General features: G+C 41.6%; 1 protein-coding gene across 4 annotated transcripts in view; it reads right to left on the bottom strand.

Moving 5' to 3' along the window:
- PPIL6 (peptidylprolyl isomerase like 6) overlaps positions 1-15,440 on the bottom strand; it is a 54,142-nt gene that overhangs the window by 34,390 nt on the left and 4,312 nt on the right. For 2 of the 4 annotated variants that reach the window (XM_030928364.1, XM_030928367.1), the window contains exons 2-5: positions 14,567-14,662; positions 11,830-12,018; positions 7,923-7,985; positions 7,673-7,820 (exon numbers count right to left, since the gene is read on the bottom strand). In XM_030928364.1, coding sequence (XP_030784224.1) covers positions 7,673-7,820; positions 7,923-7,985; positions 11,830-12,018; positions 14,567-14,662 — 496 coding nt within the window. The remainder of the gene's footprint in view (positions 1-7,672; positions 7,821-7,922; positions 7,986-11,829; positions 12,019-14,566; positions 14,663-15,440) is intronic. The other 2 variants (XM_030928365.1, XM_030928366.1) reach the window with 2 other exon arrangements.

Raw genomic sequence — 15,440 nt, 5'->3', positions numbered from 1 at the left:
ATCCCAGCACTTTGGGAAGCCGAGGTAGGCAGATAACCTGAGGCCAGGAGTTCAAAACCAGCCTGGCCAACACAGTGAAACCCCATCTCTACTAAAAATACAAAAATTAACTGGGCATGGTGGCATGTGCCTGTAATCCCAGCTACTAGGGAGGCTGATGCAGGGGAATTGCTTGAACTCAGGAGGTGGAGGTTGCAGTGAGCCAAAATTGCGCCGTTGCACTCCAGCCTGAGCAACAAGAGTGAAACTCCATCACAAAAAAAAAAAAAAAAAAAGAATACAATATGATTCCACTTATACCAACAAATAAAGTTACCTAATTGTTCAATATCCATACTATGAAAAATTACTATAATAATTTCACTTGTATTTTGTAAGCACTTTTACATTCATAATGCAAACTTTTGAAAGGATGAAGCATTAAATTATAATTGTGGCCACAATTTTTCAAAAGTATGTTCACATAAATTCTGCTTACTTCATAAATTATTCCACAGTCCATCGTGCTTTTCTGAAATTAAGATTAAACTAAGAGGCTAAAACAGGAAAAGTAAGTTATTTTTAGAATATGTATAAATAATAGAGCCGGGTGCGGTGACTCACACCTGTAATCCCAGCACTTTGGGAGGCCAAAGCAGGCAAATCACTTGAGGCCAGGAGTTTGAAACCAGCCTGGCCAACGTGGTGAAACCTGTCTCTACCAAAAATACAAAAATTATCTGGGTGTGGTGGCTGGTGCCTGTAATCCCAGCTACTCGGGAGGCTGAGGCAGGAAAATCGCTTAAACCCAGGACGTGGAGCTTGCAGTGAGCCAAGATCGCGCCACTGCACTCCAGCTTGGGTGACAGAGCGAGACTCCATCTCAAAAAAAAGAAAAGAAAAAAAAAGAATATGAATAAAAAATACGTGCTGCAAACAGAATTCATGTTCAAAATTTCATATCCTATAGTGATAACTCATTTATTTACCTAGTGTATTGGAAATAAAGTTTCCTGTAATGTAACAAGGGTTTTTTTCAGGTGTTCACACGCTATGCATATTTTGGTTTAGGCAATGCTCCCACTATAAAAAGACTCCATGAACAAGTTATTTTTTATCTATCCACAGTTAAAAGAGGAGCAAAGCTAACTCTAGTGAAAAGAATGGGCTCTGAGGTCTGTCCTCTCTCCCCCATCCTCCCCATCAGTATCTCTCTACGAACTTCAGCTCTACTCCGCTCCCTCCTTTAATACAGTGCTCAATAAATGTTTATTGAAGGACTAAGCTTTTTAAAGTCAGTATGAGCAATTTACCTATAATAAAAGTGTGTGTGCTATTTTTCAAAGAAAACTGATGCAACATCAAGTATGTAAAGAGAATTTATCCCAGAAAGGCCATGTAGCATTTAAATTACACTATTTCGAAAGCTAGCTCAGAAGTTAATTGATAAGCCTTAAGTCTCCAACCCGACTCACCTAACACTCAGTCACAGTTCACTACACAGCCCCAGGCAACTCTTGAAAGGAAGTTGTCATGGCTGAAGGCTAAATCTGGAAATGGGGAAGCTGAGGGACCCCCCATCAATTCCTTCAGATCCTAGGGGTTGGTTCTCTTAGGGAACTCCGCCCGGGTGGTCTTCTCCCCTGCCAACTTACCTACCCATTGGTCACATTCCCTTACCCCCTCCCTCCCACACTCACCAACATTACTCTTGTCCTCTGCTTCAGATCTCCTAGGTGAATATTTTATATTGACGCCATTTCAATCCGTATTTACTATTCTTTTTTTGTGGCCACAGTCCACCCTCTTGAATTCAGCCCTGTATATCTGATATTATTGCTATACTTCTGACAACAAATTCAGAGTGCCGAATACTGGTTTAAGCAAATTTTAAAGTCAGATGATTTTGATGAAAATGTTGATGTCAGTTACTTTTTCCAAGCCTGTTTGCTTATCTGTATAAACAGGAATAATGGTAACTGCCTCACAGGTAGCTCTGAGGATGAAATGAAGTAACACAGGTAGAGCACTCGGGCAGTGCCTGGCAGAGTGTCATGCCCATGCAGCATCACATGCTTCTAGAATGCCCCCTCTCATTATCATCATCTTCATCGTTCTGCTCAATATGATGATGATGGTAATAAAATGCATTAAATTTATCTCAAAAGAACCTTCTGAACTCACACTGAAGAAATGTCTTAGGAATAGAGGAAATGTGGTAAGGGCCTTTGGTGTTCTAGTTCTATTTGATAATATAAAACAACTCATTCTGGAGAAGAGCTCTGAATGTACAGAATGTGGCCAGGTACGGTGGCTCATGCCTGTAATCCCAGCACTTTGGGAGGCCGAGGTGGGAGGGTTGCTTGAGGCCAGGAGTTCAAGACCAGCCTGGGCAATATAGTGAGACTGTCTCTACAAAAATTTTTCTTTTTGAGACAGAGTCTTGATCTGTTGCCCAGGCTGGAGTGCAATGGCACCATCTCGGCTCACTGCAACCTCTGCCACTCGGGTTCAACCGATTCTCCTGCCTCAGCCTCCTGAGCAGCTGGGACTACAGGCACATGCCACCACAACCAGCTAATTTTTGTATTTTTAGTAGAGACGGGGTTTCACCATATTGGCCAGGCTGGTCTCAAACTCCTGACCTCATGATCCACCTGCCTTGGCCTCCCAAAGTGCTGGGATTACAAGCGTGAGCCACCGTGCTCGGCCTACAAAAATTTTTAAAAATTAGCTGGTCATGGCGGCATGTGCCGGTAATCCCTGCTACTCGAGAGGCTGAAGTGGGAGGAGTTCAAAGCTGCAGTGAGACCTATGATCATGCCATTGCATTCCAGCCTGGGTGACAGGCTAAGACCCAACACTTTGGTGGGGCTGAGACAAGAGGATTGAGTCTTTGAGTCCAGGAGTTCAGGACCAGCCTGGGCAACATAGAGAGACCCTGTCTTTACAAATTTTTTTTTTTTTAATTTGCCAGGCATGGTAATGTGTGCCTGTAATTCCAGCTACTTGGGAGGCTGAGGTGGGAAGATCACTTGAGTCCGTGAGGTTGAGGCTGCAGTGAGCTGTGATTGTGCCACTGCACTCAGCCTGAGCAACAGAACAAGACCCTGTCTCAAAAAAAAGAATGTGGGAATGCCTTCATTTCTCTCGAATCCATTCAAAGTCACATAATAATACCCACTGGAGGTGGACCTTATAAATACAAAAATGCATACTTGATTAGAACCCTAGTAGTTAGAAAAACACAGAAAAGTTAATTTAGACAATTAATTTAAAAGTCGTGTGAAAACTCCTACTGGAAAGAAATCCTATAAATGTAAGTCAAATGGAAAGCCTGAAGCATATTAATTATTTTGTAATGCTCCAGAAAATTCACAACATGAATGAAATGTTTTATGAGTTATAAACATATTGTGCTTATCAAAGCAGTTCATTTTTTTGTTTTTATTTGTTTTTACTACTTTCATTCATATCTCTTTACCTTCAGCCAACTCACACCATAGCAATGCTCATTCTTAAAGAGAGTCTCTGGACTATGGATTTCCACTTTTTTTTACAAGGGAAAACTGAGGTAAGAATTCGGTATGTTCTCTTTAAGCAATAATAGATGAGTTCAGCTGGGCACGGTGGCTCATGCCTGTAATCCCAGCACTTTGGGAGGCCGAGGTGGGCAGATCACTTGAGGTTGGGAGTTCAAGACCAGTCTGGCCAAAATGGTGAAACCCCATCTCTACTAAAAATACAAAAAGTTAGCTGGGCATGGTGGAGCGTGCCTGTATCCCAGCTACTTGGGAGGCTGAGGCAGGAGGATCACTTGAACCCCAGAGGTGGAGGTTGCAGTGAGCTGAGATGGTGCCATGTAATCCAGCCTGGATGACGAAGCGAGACTCTGTCACAGCATAATAATAATAATATAATATATGAGTTCAATATGTACTTTTTTTTTTTTCTAAAGCCAGTTAATAAAATTTTCCTCTATCCATTTTAAAGTGTGTTGGATGTATGGGTGAAATGAAATGTATTTCTAATATATAGGTAGGTTTAATTGCTAATAGTTGGGTAATTGTCCTGTGACTAATGGGCTATTGAAAAATGAATCTTTGTTAAGTGTTTGAATTTTCTTACTGGAATTATTTGGTGGGTTCTGGATATCCTCGCCCATCATATATATATATATATCTTTTAGTCTTATGTAAAACATGATCATTTTTGTGTAAAATAGTTTGTTTCATTTTCTTTGATTAACAAAGACTTGGTGTCGATTTTTTTTTTTTTTTTTTTTTTTTTTGAGACGGAGTCTCGCTCTGTCACCCAGGCTGGAGTACAGTGGTGCAATCTCGGCTCACTGAAAGCTCCGCCTCCCAGGTTCACGCCATTCTCCTGCCTCAGCCTCCTGAGTAGCTGGGACTACAGGCGCCCGCCACCACACCCGGCTGATTTTTTGTATTTTTAGTAGAGACAGGGTTTCACCATGTTAGCCAGGATGGTCTCGATCTCCTGACCTCGTGATCCGCCCGCCTCGGCCTCCCAAAGTGCTCCCAAATTACAGACACGAGCCACCACGCCAGGCCGACTTTTTAAAATCCTTCTGAAGGAAGTAGGCCTCAAGGGAGCCCAAGGGAGAATCCAACCAAAGTGGTAGAACGACTTGCTATCTTAACTTTGGACTTTCAAAATGCAGAGAATGTATGTTTTCCATTTAACCATCTATTTTCCTTCTTTCTCTGTCTTTCTTCCTTCTTTTCTTTCTGCAAGTATTTATTAAGCACCTACTATATCTCAAACACTGTTCTAGTACCTGGGATACCACAGTGAATAAAATAGATAAAAATTTCTGCCCCCATGGAATTTAGAGGAACAGACAATAAACAAATGAACTAAGAAACATATGGTAGTATGTCTAATGATGAAAAGTGCTAGGAAGAAAGATAAAGCAAGGTAAGGAGTAGGAGGGTGGAAGGAGGAGTGAGCAGAGTGTGTGGAGAGAAAGATGGCAGTTTCATATAGGGTGGGCCAGTAAGGCCTTGCTGAGATAAACTCTGGGCAATAATCAGAAACAAGGGATACCTGCAGGAACAGGTTGGGTGGTGTGTGCCCCAGGCAAAATAAATGAAGCCTCAGGGCCCATGTATGCTTGATGTGCTTAGGAGGCAGCCAGAGCCCGTGTGTGCAACAGAGTGAGTGTATAAGACGTCAGAAGATAAGTTGTGGGGAGAAGGGGCAGGCAGTGTCCACTGGGTAGAGCCTCTTAGTCCCAAAGGGCAAGCAACAGTGCCTGGAGGCATCCTAAGGCACAGCACAAAACCACATTTAGCTCCTGCCCTCCAACATTCTACATAGTCCCGTGGTATCAAAGGCATGTGAACCAGAGCAACTTCATCTTGAATAGGAGCTGGGTAAAATGAGGCTGAGACCTACTGGGCTGCATTCCCAGATGGTTACTGCATTCTGAGTCACAGGATTAGATAGGAGGTCGGCACAAGATACAGGTCATAAAGACCTTGCTGATAAAACAGGGTGCAGTAAAGAAGCCAGCTAAAACCCACCAAAACCAAGATGGCGATGAGAGTGACCTCTGGTCGTCCTCACTGCTATACTCCCATTAGTGCCATGACAGTTTAAAAATGCCATGGCAACGTCAGAAAGTTACCCTATATGGTCTCAAAAAGGGAAGCATGAGTAATCCACCTTTAGCATATAATCAAGAAATAGCCACAAAAATGGGCAACCAGCAGACCTTGGGGGCTGCTGTGCCTTCGGAGTGGCCATTCTTCTGTTCCTTTACTTTCCTAATAAACTTACTTACACTTTACTCAACAAACTTGCCCTGAATTCTTTCTTGTGAGAGATTCAAGAACCCTCTCTTGGGGTCTGGATCGTGGAAACTGGATATCCGTAGGAAGAGAGGATGTTTCCAGAGCTTGGCACTTTCAACACACCAGGTCATTGAATCCTCACCACATCCTGTGATATTCTTATCATTATCCCCATTTTATGATTAACCAACTGATTCAGAGAGGTTCAGTGGCTTGTCCAAGATGGTATAACTTACATGAATCAGAGCTTGGCTTTGAATCTAGCCATCCCACTTTTTCCCAAGCCGTCCTTAACATTGCTGCCTCACTGTTTGAAAACATGACCCAAGACCTGGGCACTTTACTATTTGGAAATTTTACTTTAAATAAATAAAAACACAAACAAATAATACGACCTACTTTTCCCAGATCTTGCAAGGGTGGCGGGAGCTAAGCAAAAACAAAAATAAAACGAAACAAAAGAATGCAGCATCTGAGGCTGGGTGTGGTGACTCACGCCTGTAATCTCAGCACTTTGGGAGGCTGAGGCAGGCGGATCACCTGAGGTCAGGAGTTCAAGACCAGCCTGACCAACATGGCAAAACCTGTCTCTACTAAAAAAATATAAAAATTAGCCGAGTGCTGGGGTGGGCCCCTGTAATCCGGCTACTCGGGGGGCTGAGGCAGGGAGAACTGCTTGAACCCAGGAGGTGGAGCTTGAAGTGAGCCGAGATCGTGCCACTGCACTACAGCTTGGGCGACAGAGTGAGACTCTGTCTCAAAAAAAAAAAAAAAAAAAAAAAAGAACATAGCATCTGAAAGCCTAGCACTTGAGAGTCAACACCGAACTCAGTGTCAGGAGCCCCTAATATTAACAGGCCCCCTTGAGAAATGTTTTATACTAACCAAAAATGGAAAACCACCTAAATGTTCACCAATGGGAAATTAATTAAACTGGTATAGCAATATGATTAAAAAAAAAAAACAAAACTAGGCAGACGCTAAACATTTTGTATGTTTATGTTCATTGGCATGGTTAGATTGATACCACATATTCAGTGGAAAGACACAAAATGGAAAAACACTTGAAAGTGAGGTTAGATAACAATACTTGCGGTATGATCTCGTGGAGAAACCAAAGGGAAAATAACTTGCTTTAACATGCAGGATGCTCAGAATATATCTATATTTTTCTCCTCATCAGCATCAGGATGTTCCAGATCATACAAAAAATGGTCAACACCAATTTAAGCTTCTCAATATGTCATCAAGTTCAAGCAAATCTCCTTTGACACTAAGCCAATTATTTGTAAATTGCTGCCTGGTTGCTCCCTATGGAATATCCCCCAAAAGGCACCCAAAATTTAATTCCATGCTTTTAATCTGACACCTAGTCTATGTAAAACCAAAGGACTGACCTGAAAAGAAAGCGAACATAAAAACCAAACTCCTTTAGACATTACTTTTTACGTGTAATAATGTAACATGTTTGGTGAGAAATAAGTTGTTTTCCATTTATTATATTTTCAAATTCCCACTCTTAGTATACTTATTAAAACCACTGTACTTCTAGGTACTATGTATTTAGGTAAGCATTTAAAATTGGTGAAAATAAAATTGGTAAAATAAAATGTCACCCTACTCTCCTCTGTCATTTTTGAATTTGGAATATTCCTGGCAACATAAATTAGATTTACTTATTTTAATAATTAGAGTGTTCTTTAAAGAATACAAATATCTTACTTCATTATTTGGCTATATAAAGCATAATTATTCTTTAAATATGTCTAATTTTAAGTATATCTAATTCTACATACATTTCATAAAGATAAACGAAAGTTTGGACCTTCTCATTTGATATTGCAATTAAGTTGTATTTAACATTTTAAACTTACCCCCTCCTTGTATCCAGCCATTCCGTACTATTCGATGAAAAATGGAATCTTTGTAATGTAGTCTTATGCCACGTTGCGAAAACCCTGCTTTTCCTGTGCACAAGACCTGAAAATTTTTACATGTTTTGGGACATACATCACAGTATAGCTACAAAATAAAGACAAAAGGTTTCAAAGATTAAATATTCAACACTCCAACAGTTATAGATCCTACCCCCACAAACTTATTTAAAAAAAAAAAAAGTCTTACCTCAAAAATCAATCTTCCAATTAGAGAAGAATCAATACAAATGTCCAAAAACACAAAATCATGCTGTGAAGATTAAGGAGAAACATATAATGCAGGTCAAAGTCTCATAAGAAAGCTTTTAGAAATGACCAAAAATATACCAGATGCAATATTTTTAGTGATAAGATTTCAATAACATTACCAATGGATAATATTACAGTAAAATTAAGTGAATGACTTGTATTAGTTTATTTCACTTTATTGAGTTTTTACAACCCACTTTACACATTTTAAATTTTACTATTGTATTTATTTATTTATTTTTGAGACAGGGTCTGGCTCTGCCCCCAGGTGGGGTGCAGTGGCACCATCTCGGCTCATTGCAGCCTCAACCTCCTGGGCTCAAGTGATCCTCCCACCTCAACCTCCCAAGTAGCTGGAACTACACACATGCACTACTACCGTTCAGTAGTGAAAGTTCTGGAAAACATTAACCTATCTCATAGGAGTGAAACACATGGCCAAGTTATCTACCACATTACAACTAGGTGTAGAAATAGCCACACCTAGTGTGGGGAAGAAAACAGCCCAGGGATTCTTCTCTACTTCTCTTCTTTCCTGAATATTTTTGGGAAGGATCCATCATGAACACCATGCATTTGGTTACTGTGCATCCTGGATTTTCAGAGACAGCACAGATTAGCTAACCAGAGCCAGGCCACATCTGTTCTGAGTGGGAAAATCAGGTCCCTACATCCATAGCAGGTGTAGCCCCAGAGATAGGGAAGAGAAGGATGCTGGGCTTTCAAGTTACATACAGTAATACCCTCACGTGCACAGACGCCCCCAGCTTGTCTTCACTTGATATCCTTTCTGGTAGAGAAAAACATTTGTGAGACCTTGTCTAGCCCTATAAAGAGGCATTCAAAATGAAAATGCTAGTTTCAATACAATAGCATTAATTTAGGGGCCAAAGCACATTTAATAGAGTACATTTGAAATCTTGGGCACCATTCTCCTACATTAAAATGCCACCTTGGCTCATGCTTGTAATCCCAGCACTTTAGGAGGCCAAGGTAGGTGGCTCGCTTGAGCCCAGGAGTTTGAAATCAGCCTGGGCAACATGGGGAGACCCTGTCTTTACAAAAAAATTAAGAAATTAGCTGGGCATGGTGGCATGTGTCTGTAGTCCCAGCTACTTGGGAGGCTGAGGCAATAGGATCACCTGAGCCCAGGGAGGTTGAGGCTGCAGTGAGCTATGATCGTGCCACTGCACTCCAGCCTGGGCGACAGAGTGAGACCCTATCGAAAAAAAAAAAAAAGGCGACCTTATTGAGCAAGGTGCATAACTTGTCCTGTCCTCTTTCTTAAGAATTTAGGAAACAAATGAAATTAAATATATCATATTTTTATGTCACTCTAACTTTTCTTTTAATGAAAAGACTGAAATAATATTGTGCTATCTGGCATCTAGCAATGAAATGTTCCATCCATACTAATTAGAATTAATTTGTGCCTCTCAGCTTCTGTACTACAAGTTTTTAAGTATAAAATAGAACAGTGTAACTAAAGAATAGGAGGCATAATATATTAAACTTCAGAGGCTCAGGAGGATAAAGAGGATATATTGGAAATCGTGGTTGACTTAGGAAATGGACTTACAGTCCATTCAGACACCACTAAACTTCCCCATGCATCAAGATATTATCTTTATGAGGTAGTCCAGAATAGATAATTCTGAAAACGCCAATAAAAGAGTTCAAATGAATGCAACACAAGGTAATGTCCCAGTCACCTAGCAGCCAAACAGGCAAGCATATTTATCTACCACATGGTTCTAACTGGAAGTAAACAAATCCCTGGGTTTTATTCAGCAAGAAAAGTCCACTCTCTATGCGAAAAAATCTAAGGATTGTCTCTTGAATTCTTCATGACTATCCTTTATCCTCACTGCCACGAATTATTTCTGGCTTTCATTATGTCTAACCCATGCTGCTATCCAATCCCCTGCTCCCAAGCTCCCCCCTACTCCAGCCTGCATCTGCACAGACCTAAACATTTCTCCAGAAAAGCAAAGAGGATTACATCATACTCTTTATGGAAAGTTCTGTTTCCATAAAGTTCCGTTTCCTTCTGGATAAAATCTAACTCCTTCGTTCAGATGGACAATAAATCATAATCCAGCCTCAAATTTTCTTTAGGATCTATTGGATTTGTTTTCCTAATTAAAATCTGAGTACCCTTCCTATCTGGGGAACTCTTCACAGGGTCCCACCACCTTCACTAGACCCTAAAGGGGCCAGATTCTCCCTCTCCCCATGCTGAGAGCACCAGGGTTTAGGAATATGACCCAGGCTTGCCAGCTAGGTGCTCCTGCCTGGGCTTAGGTCTCCAGGGAGTGATGAAAAGACACTGAAGCATCGAAGGGTTAATCTCGTTGAAGGTGGCGGTGTGAACAAAACCCAGCAGTGCCATGGCAGTTCCCTGGCAGCACATCCCTGCAGTGTGACTCTGGCCATGTCTTCCTGCTGCCAGGCCTCGTTGGTTCCCACCTGTTTTCCAAAGCTGTTGTCCAGCTTTCCTGTCAATTGTGAGATAACAGCATCCTTTCAATACACACCTTTTCACCTTCAATCAATCAGAGGAGTCTGGTAATGCTGGCACCAAGAATCTTGACTGAAACTCATCTTCCCAGCTTCATTCCCCACAAATTCTGGCCTCCTTGCTGTCGCCCTGCCATTCCCAGGGCATGTACTGCTGGACTCCTGACCCTTTGGGAATTAACTGTTTGAACATTAAATGCCTCCCCACACCCCAGAGTTTCTAGTATTTTCAAAGTGCACTGCTGATTCAATCAAACATGCACTGAGCACCTATTATGTTTCAAGTCTGTTTGAGCAGTGGTTCAACAAGGATGAATGAGACAAGGCCTTTGCCTTTGCACAGTTCAGATCTTAGCACTGGCTCACTGTGGGCACAGGCCACCATGGGCATGAAATGATCTTCTGCACAATGCAGTTGTTGCTACCAGAAGGTTTCTGAGCAGAATTGCAAAGTCCCTCCACCCCTATTGCTATCACTTCCTGATAGCTATCTCTCACCCCTGGACCTCAAACTTCATGACTATCCTCTGCCACTGGAAACCTCCCCACTGGCACAGCCTGTCTGGGCTTGCTCTTGCCAACTATGTGTTCATGCTTTTTTTTTTTTTTTTTTTTTGAGATGGAGTCTTGCTCTGCACCAGGCTGGAGTGCAGTGGTGCGATCTTGGCTCACTGCAACCTCCACCTCCCAGGTTTAAGCGATTCTTCTGCCTCAGCCTCCCAAGTAGCTGGGATTACAAGCACACACCACCACGCCCAGCTAATTTTTGTATTTTTAGTAGAGACAGTGTTCACCATGTTGGCCAGGATGGTCTTGATCTCTTGACCTTGTGATCCGCCTGCCTTAGCCTCCCAAAGTGCTGGGATTACAGGCGTGAGACACCGTGCCCAGCCTGTGTTCATGCTTTAAAATGTCACCTTTCTTCAATCAACTTTCCATTGTCTTAGCTCAGTAGCTCTTGCCTAGATGTTGGACAGTCTTAATTTAAATATTTAACACTCAAGATAAATGGATGATAGGTTTTACCTTCTCTGAGGGGGTGGTCTTTGTATTTTAAAATAGATTATTCATGCACATAAATCTCTAATGGGAAGTAGAAATGTCTGCACAGAGATGATTTCCCTGTGCAGCCCATGTGCTGTTAGGCACACTTGCTTTACATACCACCATATTATAATCTTTTGCAAATGGAAATGGAACTAGGCTTTAAACTTAGTCTCCTACATTTTTACAATCTCCTTCGTTAGGATATCAATGATTAATGCTGAATCAATATAAAGGGTCAAAAATTCCATGACTTTTCTTTAAAAATTAGTATAACTTGCCTTGGTGTCTCTTAAGAATTTCATGGAAAAATCCTCAGTGAGTGCATCATAAAGCGCAGAGGGTTTAATGTCAACTATATCCCACACCTCACGGGCCCATTTCTGCAGATCCAATGCATCACCCAGGAACTGACCATCAACAAAAGACATCACAGAGGAAGAATATTCCCAGGTTTCATTTTTGAGTTCCTGTAAGGGAAAAGGACAAAAAAAAAAAAAAAAAAAAAAAAAAAAAGTAAGAAGTGGGGGAAACTTGCTAAACCCATAAGCCAGAGCTTGGGATCAACTCTAGGTCTGAATTTGTCAACTCTAATATTGAATCTTTTAAAAGTAATTTTTAAACATTTTTATCATCCTTTACAATTTTGCTCTCAGATATAATTTAAGAACATTTTTAAGAATCTGACATCATTAAAAGCAAAGAATGATCTAAAAAGTAATCACAAAAATGTTACAAATGAAAAAAAAAATTTATCTGAGGAATGTGAGCCCCTTTAAATGATCATGCCCAGAAAGGCATTTAAAATATAATAGCAGTCATTTCTCACTCCCCCTGGAGCTAACTAATTACCTCCACTTACTAAGTGGGCTCTAGGCTGACACCAAACAGCCATAAAAAGCCATCCACCCTATAGTTCAACAACATACAGCCAATTGCTAACCAATGTTATTTCTGAAAATCAATGACAATTCCTGACCAACAGCTTTTGTAATCACCCCCTCTTCTGATTCATTCTTCTTTCTTTAAACACTTGAGCCTCTATTTTGTTCTCTGGAGCACTTCCCAAGGCAACTTGGAAATGTGTCCTGGGCTGCAGTCCTCAACCTTGGCCCAGATAAACACTCTATATTAATTTTGTTTCAGCTTCTTCCTTTTAGGTTGACACATTAATAGAAAGATAAATGGTAATCTGGTAATAAAAATCATCGTGAGCCTGGCATACTTGTTATATTAACTTGCAAACAAAATTCAGTCTCTGTCTTCAGTCCTAAAGCACATTTTACTGTGTGCGTACTTGGAAAGGATAGGAGGTTCAGGTAAGACGTGGTGTTCAATGCAGAGGACTGTGAAAATGTTTTTTGGGTGACGTGGGGCTTAAGGTTAGGAAATGACTTATGAGGGTCAACAGGGATTTCTGCGGCACAATCAGGAGCAGTGAGGAAGCTCCTTAGCACTGTGTCTTCAGCCCCTCAAAATGCAGTGTGTTAACGTTTTCATCAATACAACGCTGATGGTAAACCTTCTAAATCTCCGGTGGGCTTGAGGGATGCCCCCTCTGAGGAGATCTGGTTTATTATTACCCAGTACCAGCCATGAATAACTTGGAACAGCTATGCTCAAACTTTTGTGGGCAATGAGAATCATTGAATCTGAAATTCTTATTGATCTGATTCTCAGAATCACAGAATTTGAGTTCCCTCTCCCCTTTCCCCAATACTCTGATTCTAGGATGGTGCCTGAGAATTTGCACTTATTTATTTATTCGTTTTTTGGAGATGGGGTCTCACTATACTGCCTAGGCCGGTCCTGAATTCCTGGGCTCAAGATCCTCCCACCTCAGCCTCCCAAAGTGTTGGGATTACAGATGTGAGCCACTGTAACCCGCCAGAACGTGCCTGTCTAACAACCTCCTAGGAGGTGCTAGTGCTGCTGCTCTAGAGACTACACTTGGAGAAATACTAGTTTGGGGGAACAGTTTACATTTCAGCTTGCCAACTTGCTTCATTCTCCTTTGGAGGTTTAATATCCTATTGCTTGCTTCCTATGCCCTTAACAAAACCTGCTTCTAGGCAGAGGAGATTTGTCTATGCTGAACTATAAGTCACTGATAGAGCCAGTGGGTCAATACTTCCTGGAGTGTTTAAATTTATCAGTGTTATCATATTTTACAGGACCTAAAACTTACAACTTACTTTCTTTTTCCTTTTTTTTTTTTTTTTTTTTTTGAGACCGAGTCTTGCTCTGTCTCCCAGGCTGGAGTGCAATGGCGTGATCTCAGCTCACTGCAACCTCCGCCTCCTATGTTCAAGCAATTCTCCTGCCTCAGCCTCCCGAGTAGCTGGGATTACAGGCACCCACCACCATGCCCAGCTAATTTTTGTATTTTTAGTAGAGACAGGGTTTCACCATGTTGGCCAGGATGGGGTCTTCATCTCCTGACCTCATGATCTGCCCGCCTTGGCCTCTCAAAGTGCTGGGATTACAGGCGTGGGCCACTGCGCCCAGCCCAAATGATTTAGTTAAAAACAAATACAAAAACGAAAAACAGCTTGGTGGCCAAGCACAATGACTCACCCCTGTAATCCCAGCACTTTGGGAGGCCGAGGTGGGTGGATCACTTGAGCTCAGGAGTTTGAGATTAGCCTGGGCAACACGGTGAAACCCCATCTCTTAAAAAAATACAAAATTTAGCCAGGTGTGGTGGTGTGTGCCTGTAATCCCAGCTACTTGCAGGGCTGAGGCAGGAGGATTGCTTGAATCCAGGAAGTTGAGGCTGCAGAGAGCCAAGATCGCCCCACTGCACTCCAGCCTGGGTAACAGAGTGAGACCCTATCTCAAAAACAAAAAACCCAGCTTGGTAAATGATTAATATAATTTAGGAAAAGTACATAATTTAGAGAAATAAAATCTAGTTACACTAAAATTACTCTTTCAGTTTTTCCAAAACAATGCATAAATAATTCAGGCAAAACTTGGTTTGTTGTCTACATCCCCCACATCCCAAGTATCCTTTACCCTTTTTTTCTCCTGTAGATATTGCTGCCATGCAAATTCTTGAAGAGGAACTAATATAGGATCTTCAAATTTGGATGGATGATTATTCTTCAGATTCTGGATTTTGAAATAGAATAATTATTTTAGAGTTAGTTCCCTTTTAAAGTCAATATCATGTTCCCCAATTTTTACGGGGTTTCCAGAAGTTTTATACAACACACGCCCAGGCCATGCAGTCTGACTGAGAAATTCCTTGCTCGCTCTCAGAGGCCCTTGTGCTCACCTCCAAGTTGCTCCCCAGTCCTGGGAGCTTATTTGTATAAGTGCCTCAAAGCCAAGAACTATGTCTTAGAGGCTGGGCGCAGTGGCTCACACCTGTAATCCCAGCACTTGGGGAGGCTGAGGTTGGCAGATCACCTGAGGTCAGGAGATTGAGACCAGCCTGGCCAATGTGGCAAAATCCTGTCTCTACTAAAAATACAAAAAAATTAGCCAGGCATGGTGGGTGTGTACCTGTAATCCCAGCTACTGGGGAGGCTGAGGCAAGAGAATCACTTGAAGATGGGAGACAGGTTGCAGTGAGCCGAGATCACGCCACTGCACTCCAGCCTGGGCAACAGAGTGGGATTCTATTTCAAAAAAAACAAAAACAAAACAAAACAAAACAAAAAAACAAAAGAAACAAACTCTTGTCTTAGTCTTCCTATATTCCCACCTGCCACAACCTCTGGCACATAGCAGCTGAATAAACAAAGGAATCTATAAATGGGCTAATGCCAATAGCTTTGTGGTATGTTATGTTCTTTTAGGACTAGTTTTTCCCAAAGTACAACTCTTGCTAAACCTCAGCGGATCTACAGACACTTTACTTATAACATAAACAAAAGTCCTTGCT

The sequence above is a fragment of the Rhinopithecus roxellana genome, chromosome 4 (genome assembly GCF_007565055.1).
Source record: "Rhinopithecus roxellana isolate Shanxi Qingling chromosome 4, ASM756505v1, whole genome shotgun sequence".
Classification (NCBI taxonomy): Eukaryota; Metazoa; Chordata; class Mammalia; order Primates; family Cercopithecidae; genus Rhinopithecus; species Rhinopithecus roxellana.
The sequence above is the reverse complement of the archived record's forward strand: the minus strand, read 5'-3'. Positions and strand labels throughout refer to the sequence as shown.